Source organism: Equus caballus, chromosome 2, assembly GCF_041296265.1.
Source record: "Equus caballus isolate H_3958 breed thoroughbred chromosome 2, TB-T2T, whole genome shotgun sequence".
NCBI lineage: Eukaryota > Metazoa > Chordata > Mammalia > Perissodactyla > Equidae > Equus > Equus caballus.
The window spans coordinates 98,743,989-98,761,056 of record NC_091685.1 but is presented as its reverse complement, the minus strand read 5'-3'; the positions used below and the strand labels follow the sequence as shown (position 1 = coordinate 98,761,056).

The 17,068-nt window shown below is 35.6% G+C and overlaps 1 protein-coding gene across 2 annotated transcripts in view; it reads right to left on the bottom strand.

The window, feature by feature from the left end:
* The window catches only part of SLC7A11 (solute carrier family 7 member 11), a 99,677-nt gene that overhangs the window by 45,224 nt on the left and 37,385 nt on the right, over positions 1-17,068 (bottom strand). For both annotated transcript variants that reach the window (XM_070259043.1, XM_005607846.4), the window contains exons 5-6: positions 15,546-15,645; positions 8,610-8,654 (exon numbers count right to left, since the gene is read on the bottom strand). In XM_070259043.1, the coding sequence (XP_070115144.1) occupies positions 8,610-8,654; positions 15,546-15,645 (145 nt within the window). The remainder of the gene's footprint in view (positions 1-8,609; positions 8,655-15,545; positions 15,646-17,068) is intronic.

The window sequence follows — 17,068 nt, the reverse complement described above, 5'->3', positions numbered from 1 at the left end:
CTTTTAACTACTAATAATTGGGTACTTTGCTGATGATGCAGAACAACTTTTCAAGCTGATTAATAGGTCATGTGTGTAGAAAAGGCACCCCCGTTCATAAAACAATTATGCTAATCCTCTAATTTTTTTCCAAAGATTATGAAATATTCTAATCTTTGAAGAATATAGGTTTTGGTTGCAGATGGTATTTGTATATTACTTGTCGAGCTCATTAACATTTTTGAATTTCACATATTTTATCCTCACAACCCCATGAGAACTATATTATAGGGATTATTACCCTCTATTTAAAAGTGGTAAGCAAAGATTCAGAAGCAATTTAGAGGTCTGGCCAAGGTCAAACAGCTAGTTAAGAGGAGACAGGATTAGAATTTTGATTTCCTGAACCAGTGCTATTTTCAAAGACTCAGTAAGTAAATATTGTTATAGTTCATAAAAGTGAAGTAAATCTTTCTGTACTAAAAAGGCTTAACTTCATTTGGTTCCTTTTAGACGTTTACATTGGTAATACAGTTTTAGATGCACCTATGCATTTCAAAAGTTGCTCATTTTCCTGAGTAGATCTATAAGCTGAGTCAATGTTTGAACACAACTAGAACAAAATGATCAAAATTATTTCAGAGCATGGCAAGTGTAAACATAATGACCTGGGTGCATCTTGTCTCTGCCCCTGATGAACAACACGGGATGTTATTCTGCTCCTGTGAGAATCTTAAACAACATTGTATCTGAAGGAATACCAGGCAGCAGGCCACAGACTAGATATGAGTGGTCTAAGACTTTTCTCACCAAGTATAACACAGAGTGTAAAATTTCTTTACGAGCCACCTTTTGGGTAAAATCATTAACTTTCAAACCCGGGCAGAGAGAAGGGTAGCTGATTTGCAGAAATGAGAATTTGGATGAGGGGAGCTAGTAAAGTGTGAACTTGAAAGCAGGAGACAATCGAATGACTGACTTATGAAGATTGTAGAAGGCATTGCTTTCAGATGAGAGGATTCCAACTCTGTAACTTCTGGTGTGTGTCATTTAATTCCTCATTTGGGTTGTGTCTATTATAGTCAAGATATTTGACCCATCCTACCTATGCCACTCAACTAACAATCTATCAAAATTTGACTACATCGTGTTCCCCACCAACAGTCTAGTTGCCATCCGTCACCGTACACACGTGCTCCTTTACCCCTTTCACCCACCCCCATCCTCCTTCCCTTCTGGTAACTAACAATCTGTACACCTGAAATTTACACAATGTTATAAATCAATATTATCTCAATAAAAAATTTGAAAACACAATAAATTTTCAATTAATGAATAAATAATACTTTTCTCATTGCAAATGAATAGCTGTAAACCAATAAATGGAAATTCTAGCACAGATATACACAAAAAACTTGAAATGATCATCGCAATTAGCAGGTTGCTAATCAACATCTGTAAGTGAAAAATACTGGGTAGCCCAGTTCAAGGAACTTATAGTCAGTTTCTCATTTTATTTTATATAAATTATACCTGTTTAAAGATATACCAGAGACTTGTGCCTCTGGTGAAAAGCTGGATTAGATAGTGTCCAAGACGCCCTTTAATTCTGAAATTCTTTGATTCTACTCATCATACTACTTGAGGTCTCTTATTTTATGGATAATTAAAGGGAACAGAAAGATAGGGTAAAATTAAATCAGCCGCAACTATTGTTCCTAAAACACAAGTTTATGATTCTAGACTCAAAATATAAACTTCGACAAAATTAAAAATAGAATTTAGAAACAACTAATATGAAAGGATGTAAAACAGTCAAAAGCATTGACCTTCAAATTTTTGCCTCATAGTAGGGTTAGAATCTTTAAAATTAAAAAAAAAAAATCTAAATGGCTTCCACAAAGCACTTGAAGGATTAATATCTGTCTTCTTTGATTACTGCCTGATAAAATATTATAATATAATCCTATAATTTCTGCACCACTTATTTGACACTTCAGCCTTACATGAACAAACTGTGTTTGAGCCAAATGTATTTTTTATGCATATGTGAAGCTGAGAAATGCAAGAATTTTGATCCCAGGGTACATCAACCACATGTTCCATTAGTGAGAAATTTTTAGACTGAGCAAAGGCAAGAAAAAGCAACTTGGTGACCTTGTTCTCTGAACATAGAATCATCTCTTCTCTGTGACAGCTGGCCAAATACTGACCTTTCATCTGCCTCAGTGGCTCGACCAGTATAATTATTTTCCTACCATGAAACATGTTTAAAAGTGGCTTTGCCAAACTTTCTATATGTATTTCCAGAAGAAATGCACAAAATAGAATGATTTCAATTTAGGTGTCAATTATTTCAACAATTAAAGAGAAGCTCTGTCACCTATTAAGATAATCCTAACAATGTTGTATTCTCATTAACACAGAGACGTCTTATTTTTCCAAAGAGATCTTTGTAAACTTGAGTAGAAATCCAATTTCACAAATTAACTTGATTAGGAGACATCATTTTTTTTTTTAAAAAGATTGGCACCTTAGCTAACAACTGTTGCCAATCTTTTTTTTTTTTCCCCTGCTTTTTCTCCTCCAAATTCCCCCTGGTACACAGCTGTATATCCTAGTTGGAGGTCCTTCTAGTTGTGGCATGTGGAACACCCTCAACGTGGCCTGACAAGGAGTGCCATGTCCAGACGCAGGATCCGAACTGGCGAAATCCTGGGCCACCAAAACGGAACGCAAGAACTTAACCACTTGGCCAAGGGGCCGGCCCCAGGAGACATCATTTTTAAAAGACTCACTTGGCAAAATTTTTAAAAATTAATTCTGCCTAATAATTCATATTTTTCTGTATACATTTATTTATAGTGAGGTAACTTTCTGTGAAAATTAGTTTACATACCTTAAGAAGATATATCACTTGGGCATTTATAAAAGAAACTTTGGAAATATTCTAAAAATGTAGATAATATTTCTTTGTAATAAAAAAATCACAAAATATAATATTGCTGCAATCTACACATATATAGGCAAGACAGTGTATGCTATTTTCTAACAACTGTTAAGTTAGAAAGTTATAAAGCATATAAAGAGGAAGATTTGCTTTCATAGAAAACTGCATCCCTAAAATGCCAAAAGGTAAGATAAAAGACTTCAAATCAATTTTTGATGTTTCATGATGTAACTCTCCTATAACACCTTTGGGCAAGGTTTTTAGTTTTGTTTTGCTGTGTTTTTAATCAGGTTAATGGTTTTATATGTTCTATAAGCAATAGCCCTTATAAAATAGTATAATATTCTTAATAAATGCCTTTATTCTGGCTTAATACAAGTCAACAAGGAATGAAACACACATATACTAAGAATTTAAAATGGCAACATTGGAACTGAATGCAAATGAACCTTTGTGGACCATTTGTGGACCAGTCTGATGGATCACACTGCCTTAAATGTCTTTGGGCATTTTTCCCAAACTGAGTTTCTCTTCTTCTAAGTTATCATTGTTACAAGGTGTGATGACTTTCAGGCATCAATTAATATAAATTGGAAGCAGGCAAACTATTAATTAAACATGACACTGGTTATTTAAACCTTCTATTAAAGTTGATTATTCAGAGCACGTTGATAGCCTGCTCTTCAAAAATGACTGATGATATCAAGCTTTACTGACTTCCTCTAAGTCTACTATTTCCAACTCTTCAGAACAGAGGGAATAAATGAAGTGAGAAGAACACTGGAACAAGTCTAATAGACAAACCGAATAATCTCCGAGCCCCAAGGTCAAAGTAAAGCAATTCATTTTTTGGCTTCCATCAACACAAGACATGATTTATCAATCTAAGAGCAGGATTACAAACATTATACATCTCAATGATACGTTCTTTGCACTGTGTAACTTTTTGAACAATGATAGATTGCACAGTCACCACAAAAGTAATGTCGTAAGGCAATACTCATTATATGTGAAAATTTAAAACCTTCCATTTTTAATAACCAATGGGCACATTAGCAATCATTACTACTACACATTTCATTTTGGGGGAAAATAACGTTTTAAAATTCACATATTCCTTAGGATTCTGTCACCTTCATGGTCCAAATTTTGGACATTCCATGCTTCTCAAAATATTGTTCTTGTTGGAGCTAGCCAGCATGCAAGAGATAATTATTAAATACAAAATTTTTATATTCTTACAACATTTCAATGATAATTACTGTATTTTCACATGAAAATGATAAATGCCTTTTAAAGGATCAATACTTCCATAGATGTAAAGCTACCCTCAGAGAAGAAAACATTACAAGGAAGACTATGGGAACCGTTTTTAACATTATAAATGTAATCACGTAACAAGAATTTTGCCCAAAATTTTAGGCTTACTGCTTTACAAGCTTTAAAGAGAAGGTGAGATAGAAGAAAGAAGTCATGAGCCAGTTATTCTGATTCTGTTAATCTCCCAGTTTCTCTCTCACTTGTTACACTTAAGGAACAGTTCTATAAGTCAGCCTCAAATAGCAGTTCAGAAATTATTCCATAGTGTAATGTTAGATAATTCGAAAGATTTCCACTGAAATTAAATTATACGTAAAGAGTAGTCAATTGTGATGATGAAACTTTATTCTACATTCTATGCGTTTTAAATCACATCGCTATTTTCAGTGTTCTAAATTAGTGACCACTTTTTCTATTAGTCACAATTTTAGGTAAATTTTATGGCCTAGGTGGAGGAGGATAGGAAAAGGTGTTGTATCTTTAATTGATGATTCATTTCACCAGCTGCCAGAAAGTTGCACGTTGCAGCACACCTGGACACATGCGCCAGTGACTGATTGGGAAACACATTTATCTTGGCATGTCACAAAGGAGGTGGAATTATAATTATTCTTCCTTATAACTATAGGTATTTTGGAGCTGTGTCTACCCACAAAATAATACAAATTACACATCTGGACTAGGTCCACAGAATTTCACCATCTGTTCTCTATACTCAACCGTAAATATTTCCCAAAGCATTCTCTGTGTTTGAATAATAAGATTTAGTTTTGAAAGACCTGGGCTGATTATCAACATAGCACGGAAATGTTATTTTTAAAATTAAGACATTGAATAAATTGCTCAAAACCTTGGATTTGTTTGGTTAATAAATACATAATACAAATTTAAACTTTACTTTCCATTAAGAGGATTCTCTGTGGATTTCTCATAGTCTGATTTTAAAAAATAAATGTGTTGGCTTAGTTTTACACAGAATCCTCCATGCAAATATTGAATGTCTGAGTGCCTAGCATGAAAGAACGAAATGTGTCAGAGGTTTCTTTCCTCAACTTAAGTCTTTGCTGTTACTCATTATCTTGACCTCAAAAATCCAGAGATTTGGACTTTCTCTCTCCTGAGAAGTTCCTTAGTTTAAGATCTTACAATATTATATCAAATTGAAAGTACTCCAGGAATATTTAATAAAGTTTGCAGAATCATAATTCCCAGGAAATGAAAATACTTCATCTAACGTAACCAGTGATAATAACCTTAGTCTAAATCAGTTTTGATAGTCACTTTTAAATTATTATAAAACTCTTATACCTTACATTTTTCCTTTAAAATACAAGTTTACTTTCTCTAAATAAAAAAATTCAATGAAATCGATACACAAGAATGGAGAGATTGTAAAATGCATATTCAGTTTCCATAATGAAAGTTTAGAGAACAGGCTTCAACACAATGTGAAATAATTCACATTTCTTTCAAAAACACTGAAGAAAGATAATTGATTAGGATATTGAAACTAGGAAACACTTAGGTGAATAACATTTTACCTTGTTCCTAAAATATGGGTACAACAATAGTAAAAACCAAACAGTTTCAGGGAGATTAAAAAATGACAGTCACTACTCTAAGTACTTTACACACATTGACTAATTACCACAACCCAGTGAGGTAAGTGCTATTACTATTCTCATTTCTTGAGATGAGGAAATTTCTCTGTAAGAAAAAAACACTGAATCCAAACATCACTCTTCTTTAGTATTTGTATATACTGAATCACAGACATTATTAATGTGTGAAACTAAAACCATTAAATTAAGAAACAGAGGGAGAGAGAGAATTCTTGACTGGCATACCACTCTGGTAGAATATATCAGGAATTCAGGTCAGGATAATAATGGTGGAAATAGTTTAAAGATATGATTAATATACACACTATTGTATATATGCAAACAAAAATTTTTGCTTACACTGTTAAATAACATTAAAAGAAAATGTGAACTATATATATAATGTACCCTATAAGGAATGTTATGTTATAGGTCATAGCCACAAACCTACATTTTGCCATTTTTTCATAAGAAATATACTCTGATATTAGATTTTAGTAATTAGTCTCTTTAAAATGTTTTTAGACTAAAAAGAGAGAGTCATAATCCATAGTAATCTCTTCCACACAACGGAAATTCAATAAATATTTTATATAAAATCTAGTAAGAGCCATCTTTCCTGTGTTGCTACCTACACACTAATTATTCTCAAAAACAATTAAAAAGACAGGCCAACCTATTACCTCTGTCATCAATGGCTTTAGAGTCATAAGGTAGCTTATAATTTCATAAGGTAGCTAGAAAGAACTAGTTCCTAGAAATGTATAAACTCTACCACAATTCCATTTATAAATAAGACAATATTGTCATAAATTTGCCATATTTCTCAATAAAATATCTTTTCATATGTTTAAATTACACACTGATTTTCATAACCGTTGAATTAGATAATGTGAAAGATCATTTTAACCTCAGTTACTGGTTTGTGTGTTCAAAACTCTGACAACTCTGGGGGCCGGTCCAGTGGCACAGGTTTGGATCCAGGGTGCAGACCTACACACTGCTTGTCAAGCCATGCTGTGGTGGGCATCCCACATATAAAGTAGAGGAAGGTGGGCATTGATGTTAGCTCCGGGCCAGTCTTCCTCAGCAAAAAGAGGAGGATTGGCTAATCTTCCTCAAAAAAAAAACTCTGACAACTCTTGGTATGTGGCCAGATCTAATCAGTTTACTATCTCCCAATATACTTGATGTCAGAATTTCTTAGTCTATCTTAATTTGAATTGTCAACCCTTAAGCATATTCTCCAACGTCCAGGCTATTTTATACTATTGTACTTGTCGTCCCCTTTCTTGGACGTTTTTCTCCCTTTTTTTCCTCTCTCTCTCTATCTCTGTATCTCCATTTCTATCTCTATCTCCCTCGCTGTCATATTTACCTAGGGAATAGCTGCTCATCATTTGAGACTCTATATAAACAACATCACCTTAGATAGACTTAAGTATTTCCTCCTTCTCTCTGTTAAACTGAGTAAATAAACTATTATGGTACCAACCACACCATGTTACATTTATTTGTTTACACATTTGACTCATTGAATAGACAATAGACTCCTGATCACAAAAGTCTTATTCATCATCTAGGACGTTCATAGCACAATGGTTGAAATATGGTAGATGCACAATAAAAGTCAGGTGAATTAAATAACTTTATAATTCTGTCGATATCTTACACCATACTTCTTAAAATTTCCCTTTTCTGTCCATAGAATGTGTTGTTTTCCTATACAAAGTAAAATGTTTACACACAAATCATAAAAATAATTCATTTTTCTAAGTTAGTCTATTTTAGAAACATATATGTAAATCATCATCAAATCATCTAATCATCAAAAGTATTACCTTAAAACAAAAATTAAAAGCAATCATCTAGCTGCCGAAATTTACAAGTTTCTATAATAACCTAAAGTTATTTCTAGGCTTTCATAGCTAATTATTCATTAATTACATTATTCTCTTTAACTGCATAGTTATGAAAAAACTCATGTAAATTATTAGAAATAATCAACTTTTGGAGTTCGTGTCTTATGGAACACTTGTGGGTAGCTAACAGTCCACGTTAAGTTGTATGTATATGTTTTCATGAGATAGGTTACCAAAAATGCAACTTTATTCTTCTGCTTTCAGATTATCAGATATTCAGTATTAAATGTAGAGTATATAATATAGTTATTTACATGTAATTTATGATAAATCAAATAAATTGTATCTGCTTAAGAGAATGATGATGATGATGATGATAAAGTTGATTAGCTCATGCTGAATTCATTCTTTAGGTCTATTTTTTCAACTATGTAACTTTACAATTTTTTATTGTTGTTAGTTCCAGCAAGTCAACTCTGACTCCTGATGACCCCCGTACAGCAGAGTAGAATGCTGCCTGGTCTTTTTGCAACATCCTCTCATCATCTGACACTCTATCAGGAATTGTTCTGCTGCTATTCAAAGGATTTTTCATGGTCAATTTTTTTGGAAGTTGGTGGCCAGGTCCTTCTTCCTAGTCTGGAACTTCACTCAAACCTGTCCACCATGGGTGACCCTACTGGTATTTGAAATACTAGTGGCATAGCTTTCAGCATCACAGCAACACGCAGCCTCCACAGTATGACAACCGACAGACGGGTGGTATGGTTCCCTGACTGGGAAACAACCCTGGGCCATGGTGGCAAGAGTGCCAAATCTTAACCACTAGACCACCAGGACTGGCTAATTTTACATTTTATGCTTTATAAATATTTCAGAGTAAATGTGATTACTTACTTTTCAGGATTTTCCACTTCTTCAGTAAGAAAGTTGAGATAAAACCTAAAAAGATATAAATGAATTACAAACTATTAATACATTTTGTCCAAAGTTTCAAATTTTAAATATTTAAAATCAAACTCAAAATTATGAAAACTTTGTAAAAAAAATTATAGTAAGATGAAAATCTCCAACAACCAAAAGCTCCTACAAATCATTTTTCTGTTAAACCACATTATGGAGTTATTTTCTATTTCTTAACATTCTTTTCTTTTTGAGGAAGATTAGCCATGAGCTAAAATCTGCTGCCAATCCTCCTCCTTTTTTGCTGAGGAAAATTGGCCCTGAGCTAACATCCGTGCCCACCTTCCTCTACTTTATCTGTTGGATGCCTGCCACAGCATGGCTTGATGAGCGGTGCACAGGTCCGCACCCGGGATCCGAACCGGGGAACCCTGGGCCACCGAAGCAGACCCTGCAAACTTAACCGCTGTGCCACCAGGCCAGCCCCTCTTAACGTATTTTTACAAGTGTAACATATGAACAGTAAAGTGTACAGATCTTAATGCATAGCTTGATGAATTTTTACACATTTATATACCTATGTATCCAACGACAAGATCAAGAAATAAAACATTTCTAGCACCCTAGAAGGTTCCCTCATGGCCCTTTCCAGTCAATACTATCCCTCCCACCTTCCTGTAAAGGCAACCACTATTCTGACTTTTATCACCATAGATGAGTTTTGCTTGTTTCATCACAATAGACTAATATTTTCTTGTATAACTATTACACAATATTTATTCTTTGGTGTCTGGCTGGACTTTATGTTTCTGATTCTTATCCAGGTTACTATATGTAGCAATAATTCATTATTCTTTATTGTTTCTTTTCATTGTATGAATGTAACGCTATACATTCTACTATTGATGGACATTTGGATTACTTCTAATTTATAGCTCTTATGAATATAGATACCATAAATAAGCTCATACATGTCCATTTGGGAACCATGCAATCATTTCTCTTGGGCATACACTCAGAATACGATCACTGGATCATAGGGTAGATGTATGTTTACTGCCAAACTATTTTCTACCATTTTTGTGTTCCCACCAGCAATATATGAGATTATCATGTGTCAGTCACTGGGGGAATGAAAGTGGAAAATCCATAGTCTCTTATCAAGGAGCTCATAGTTTATAGGATGGTCTAGAGAATAATGTGATACAGGCTGGGAAACAATGCTGGAGCAGGCACAGGGCACCAGGGGAACCAGGGGTGAGGTCTAACCCAGTCTGGCAGAGGCACCACCCAAATTGAGTCTTTAAAAATGCTTAATACTTAGCCTTGGTGAAGTGGTGTAAGGACTTTCCAGACTAAGTATAGACCATGAGCACGGGGGAGTGGGAGAGTGGTTACACACAGGGGTAGGAGCAACAGTTTAGCATTCTGCAGCACAAGCTGTGGCAGGGGCAGTGAGAAGAGAATTTTACTACAAGATGGCCTTTGGCTTCTGGGAGTCCAGATTTTAGTCATGGTGACAGGTCAATCGAAACTTATAGGGCAACAGAAGTATGACAATAACATTTCCCAGTTTTAGGGAACTGGCTTTCTAGATATAAACACAGAGGGCAAATAGGAACCAAAAATGGGATAAAAGTTAATAAATTCTCAGTTCACATTTCTTCCTCTCAATTCACTGTTTTCCAATATGCATTCCATCCGAATAGTCTCAAGTCACGAGACTATGAAGTTGCTATTACTCTTTTTTGTATATTTAGGCAGCTAATTTTAGAAACACTGTTAGTCATTACACCGTAAGTTGATAACTAAAGAGCAGAACATTTTGAATATTTCCCAAATCCTGAACACTTTCTGGGTCGCTTACATGACAAGAAGCATTCTAGGCACACAATATTTCACTTTCAATTTCCATAGGATTACAAATATTACCCTAAAGTCATGGCCCTAGAAAAATTCAGATTCCTTTCCTTTCCTTTGTGACTCTACTTATCCCGCCCAGGAATACTTAACCCCTTGCACTGTTGATTTCTTTTTCTAATCTAAAGGGACTGCTGGATACCCTTATAGTTCCCTCTCAAGGTTCCAAGATGTAAGATTGAGACAGACTCCAATCTCAAATAAGCACACATAGACAACTGGGTGGTAAAGATGGGAAAACGCAGGGATCATGATGGGGGAGAGCTAACCGTACGAAGACAATGCCCTTTCTACCTCTTCACTTTATAGGCTTAGGAAATTTCCACAAAATAAAAAAATCATATTTTCCATATACTCTTTTCTCTTATTATTCCTTACAAGGTAAAATAGCCATTATGTAGGTACAGAGAAACACAAGTCTATAGGTACAAATTCTCTATAATCCAAACCAAACGGCTGGAATATTAGCCCATCAGCCTTTAATATACCTTAGGTATCTCATAACTTACAAAACAACGATGAGAAAACCTGTCTTATTCCATCTTTATAAAAACCTCATCTAAATTCATAAATAGGCAGTTGGTCTTTATGGTTGTTATAAACAGGACAACTGGCCCAAAATGGAGTTGCCAAAATGCTAAGCCACCCACCAAACTGAAACTTAATTATAGTTTCGGCTCTCCCAGAAATGGAATCTTAAACCAATCAGGAATCGCCTGATCACTGCTAGTTAGGTAATCTGCCTACTAGACTCCTGCCATCCCCTAAATGAAAGTAGCCTTGCCATACCTGCTTTTTTGCCTAGTATAACTTCTTTGTTCCCAGTCCCTTCTGCCTATGAAAGTCTTTCATTTTGTATAGCCCCTCAGGGCTACTTTCTAGTGGATGCTGCCTGAGTTAAATCAATTTTTGCTTAAATAAACTCTGGAAAATTTTGATATGCCTCAGTTTACCTTTTAACAAGGTTAAGGTGTCTAATATTTTAAAAACTATGCTTTAAGTAGAAACATTTGAACAGTCAAAAGAACAGGAACAATAAAGGTGATCTAAAAAGTTAGCAATAAAAGATTTTTTTTTAATGACTAGAAGGTAAGTTTCTAAACATAGAGGTTGTAGTTACACCAGGAAGGCAAGCAACAATCAATACTTATATCTAGAATATTCACTCTTAGGGATTTGATGTGTTTGTTACAAGCCTGAGGCAATGAGAAGTACATGAAGAAAATGCAAAAAAAGCCAAAACACAAAACCAACCCTCCACCCCTACCCCACTCTGCCAAAAAACAAAAACAACAAACAAAACACACACACTAAGAAATATTTCCAGCCTTCTCATGTCAAAAATAGCCTGTTCCTTCTTAACAGTTGTTTTAGAAACTGGTGTTTTCCAACAATGTTAAAGCAAGAAAGGAAATATTTATGAAAGAGAACACAATTTCAAATATTTGCCATAGCTCTAGGGAAAAGGAAAGGGCTTGGGGCGGGGTGGGAGGTGGGAAGGAGAAAGCTTCTTATTTTGGTCCAAACATTCACATCCTGTGGGAAATAGATCTTTATGCTCTCCCAGTCTTCAGCAATGAGTCCAGAACATCCTCATGGCTTTACATCTTCTCAAGGTGTCTAGAGAACGCTCACAAGATCTATTGTTCAGCTTTTCCATGATTGTGTATAAAAGACATCCCAAAGCTGGCAATGCATTCCAGTACCCAACTATGTGAATTATTTTAAAAAGAAGCTTATTCTTCAGATTAGATTTGACACAATGGTACAAAATAACCCCAGCTTTAGAAAAACTAAATCCACTGAGGATAGGATTTAAAAGGGAGAAAAAAGACACCAAGAAACTATTTTCTATCACACAATTAAAAAAAAAAATCCCACCAAGCAATATTTAACTTTGGATCTGGATATGGGACTGAAATTGGTTGAGTTCCCCCGGGCCACAAAGGAGACTAGCAGACGTATTTCTCTGAATGCAGACATTGGCAGTAATATTAAAGTTGTTCTGACCCAACTCTGTGACCTGGCCTGGGTTAATGATTTCTTTCCTTCTAATCATGCTTGTGTGAAGGAGTTCTCATCATTCTAAAAAGGTTCTGCACTCCTTATAGCCAAAAGCCTACCCTATTCAGATTCAAGGTTTGGCAGGGTCTTTTTCCTATTCAACATGAATGAGTTGAATTGCCAACAGAGCAAGGCCTCCAGGACAACAAAGTCTTGCTGCTTTTACTTACACCCCAGGTGGTTAGGTTCTGACGACAATAGCTGCTCTGTCTTACTTACTTGCTATGTCCCCCACACTTTTATTTGGCATCAAACATTGTCACAGCAGCAGCACAGGGAGTGGAGGTTCATTTACAGTGGCCCATTTATAATTCCACAACCCAGTTTGTAATTATATCATGAAGGACAGAGAAAGGTCAGAGAGGCAGGCCCACATTTGGAAAGAGAATAAATACCCCTTCTCTGTGGGAACTCTTTTAGTCTCCATCTTGCTCCATTTACATCCAGATACTAACCTTTCCTTGGGAACTCCAAACCAAGAGACTATTTCTTCTAAACACAGCTTCCTTTTTCTTAAACTGATTGCCATTGATTAACAATCAGATTATATCTACCTATCCACAAAGCAGCATCCAGGTAGCATAACAACCTGTTATGGAAACATAGTTACTTATCTGTCCCCTACATAAGCCACTTGTATCAGATAACATTCCATTTAAAATCCTGGTCTTAATTTCTGATACTATGATTGAACCCTCAAGCATAAGAAAATCAATAGTCTCCTTTCTTTAAAACAGGGAGTGGACGTGAGGATTATTGGGTAGAAGTATAAATGAATGTTCATGTAAACCTCATTTACTCTGTAAACAGAGTGTTGAAGTAAATTTCTAGACCCACGATGGAGCCACTCAATCTGCAAATGCCAAGCCAACTCTGGGCTCTAGACTTATTTCCCCATTCCTTATTCATTTTCCATTTTTTTCTCCCTTGTTCTTTATTCTTTATCCTATAAAAGCTTCCTTTCTTCGGCTCCATTTTGCAGTTCTCTGGATTCTTGAGAGTAAAGACTTCCCGCTTCATGAAGTATTAATTATGGCTTGTCTCACCTAAATTGTTATTTATAATCATTTTAAGAAGAGTAACACTTTGGATTCAACATCAATAAAACTTAATGTTAAGATAATAGGATAACTCAAAATGAAAAGAATCTTTATACACAGGGAAATCTATCAGCCCTCAAAAGCCTCCAGAAGTGGAGAAGATTTCCTCTCCATAAAGCAGGTGACCTGAATATTCAGTGCTGGCAGTGGGGGAGTGAGTTGGGTAGAAGAATATTTTAAGATTCCGTGGGAACAGATGCTTGGTACTCCCAGGCAAAAGAAACTTCATTCAATAGAATTAATCAAATCTCCCTTGTGACTATCTCCACATTCCAAATTCCTGATTGAATATTGCCGTGCTCCCAACACTTGGCTCTAGCTGAAAGCTTTTGCCACCTCCCCACTTTGCTCTGGCATCTCCCGGAGACCCTCCCAGTAGCTTGGCTGCTGCCCGAGGCCTCTAGAGCTCTGATCCAGGCTGAGTAGCCCTAGAACAGTTTATTCTGCTACTAACTCTGTGATCACAACTCTGTACTTTCCTCACATCACATTGTCTTTTGGACAAAAAAAAAAAGACTTCAAAACTACTGAGTGATTCAAGACTAATTCCTATACACAATGGTTATAAAAATATTCCGGGAATATACAAATATTTTACACTAGACTCCTTAGACCTACAAATTTTTAAAGACCTTCAAACATATTCTGCTTCAAAAGCCGTGCTAAAATTTTCAGTTCCTGTACTCTCCTCATTCCCCTCTAATGTTATATGTTCATAATTCAATGAGATTAATAGAGTAAATAGTTCATTTATTTTGAAATATATCTTTATATTTCATGCATTAGCTGGAAGGTAAGAGCCTAAAAATGAAAGAAACAAAAGGAAATTATATTTGTGTTTGAAATGCATTTACATAATTTTTGAGCTAGTGTCATTTTCTGACATTATTCTTAGGCTCATAGAACATCCTCACAGCTAAAGCTATAAAACTATTAGCTCCATAAATAATAAAAAAGAAATCTTGCTACTAATTACTTCAAAACAGTGAAATTTAATTTTACTACAATACTTTTCTACCCAATGGGCTTTCCTGAAACAGTCACTTCAACTAAATCTTACTAGATCAATAAAATTTAATTAGGAAAATATCCCACTCTTATCCATGATTATTGTTATTCAGGTTCCTGAAGAAAATGAGGCATGAATACAACGTTCCAATACTTCAACCAGAACAGTACCAGACTTGGACATGCGTCAAAAGAAATGTACCCATGGCATAGTGATTGTAATCATCTTTACCACAAATTTGTTTTCAAATGTTGAGGAAATTTTAAGGAATGTGTAAGGTCCTTTCAAATGTAACAGATTACTCATACACCGATTTCACTATCTTAGTTTCTCCTTCTCTGCCTTTAGAGTACCATTTTACCTCCTGGGAACATCTTACTTATTTCTACCTCTGAATTATTTCTTTCTCATGGCAAGGTGGAGAAAAATCAATTAATCACTATTTGTAAACACCCTTGGAGTTTCAGCTGAAAGGCCTTTTGACAATCAAAGTACTAATCTTTAATTTCTTTAGGCACTGTTTAATTTCTCAAGGCACTGTTATGTCCTTACTGATACATACTTAAAAGTGATTTGTACTGGTTCTTAAGGCCCAGCATTTGTTTGCTAAATCTAGGAGTGGCCTTCACTGGAAACCTCAGTTACGTTTGTGTTAAGTCCTGTGCACAGTAATTGGCCTGGGGGAGGGAGGCACACTGTCTTCCTCATTTCAAGTAAAGTTTATCACACTGGATCATGGCTTTTCACATTCGCCTAGCACCTTGCTTAGCACTTGATCAAAACACTTGAAGGAATTTATGAACCATCAAACCACTAAATCTAGAGATATCAACTTACCAGCCAGCATATGCATACATTCCATAATAGAAAGCCAGTGGCAATCCCATAATATTTGCATCTCTTCCTGAAAAGGCATCTTTAAAGTGTTGTGTTTGCCCTGCAATGAGCATAGAAAGATTTTAGGACTTTTCAAAGAATTGGTTATTGTTCGTTCTTTAACCATAAACATGAGGGGGGAAAGGGGATGAATTATAGTCTCAGGTGTAGATTTCTTTCTCTCAGCACATTGCCAACTTAAACTATCAATACTGTATCCATTCTAGAGAAGAAGTCCCAAAAGCAGAATGATCATCACTAACACTACTTCACATTTCTCTTTAAATAAAAATCACAGCAAAGAGGAACATGGCATTTAAAAAGCATCCCTTATTTAAGCATGCCTCTACTCTTAACAGAGTTTGACCATGAAAGACTAAAGGGTCTTCTGTAAATTATAGTTTTTAGGAGTGTGACAGAATTTTTTTAAGATGATATAATGCTTGGGAAGAAATATCCAAGGGTCTATTCTCAATGAGGCGGTGGTGAGAAACCCAAAACTACTCTCTCATATCATTTATCTTTCTGCTTTTCCCTTATAGTTCGTTAGATACCAAAAGGAGTTGGAAAACCCTGTGGACCAAATCTACGCTCCCCTGTCCCCCCTCCCACGCCAAGCTTCTTTTCTAAACAGAGTTTTATTGGAGCACAGTCTGGCCCACTTTTTTACATATTACTAATTTTTTGTTTTTTAAAGATTGGCACCTGAGATAACATCAGTTGCCAATCTTCTTTTCTTCTTCTTCTTCCTCTTCTTCTTCTTCTTCTTCTCCCAAAGTCCCCCAGTACATAGTTGTAAATTCTAGTTGTAGGTCCTTCTGGCTCTGCTATGTGGGATGCTGCCTCAGCATGGCTTGATGAGCAGTGCTAGTTCCGTGCCCAGGATCTGAACTGGCAAAACCCTAGGCCACTGAAGAGGAGTGCATGAACTTAACCCCTTGGCCACAGGACCAGCCTCACTATTCTGACTTATACTATGATTGGATGGCTGATTTCACCCTACAGCAGCAGAGTTGGGTAGTTGTAACAGAGACCACATGGCAGGCAAACTTGAAAATATTTACTATCTGGCCCTTTACATAGAAAGTCTGCTACTCTGTCCTAGAGAATGGCATGGTTTCCTCCTAGAAACACCAAAAGAAATTATACCAATCTCTAAAATAAATAGATTTTAACAAATTTTGCAACATGTGGATTGAACATTTTTATTCATCACATTTTTCTCTACTTTGTGAATCATAATGGGCTTTTTCTTGTATATAATTTGAATAATTTAAAAAACTAGAAATTCAGATTTACTTCAGTCAGCCAATATTCAAAGTTAAGCATAAAAATGTCTCTATTTCCCAAAGAAAACAGCAAATGAGATTATCCAAATGGGAAATGTGACTTTGTTTCAAAATTTCTCTTCACAGAAGTGAATAAAAGGGAGTTGAGAGGTAGATGATGTACGTAAGACCCTCTCTTCACTCCTATCTCCGTTT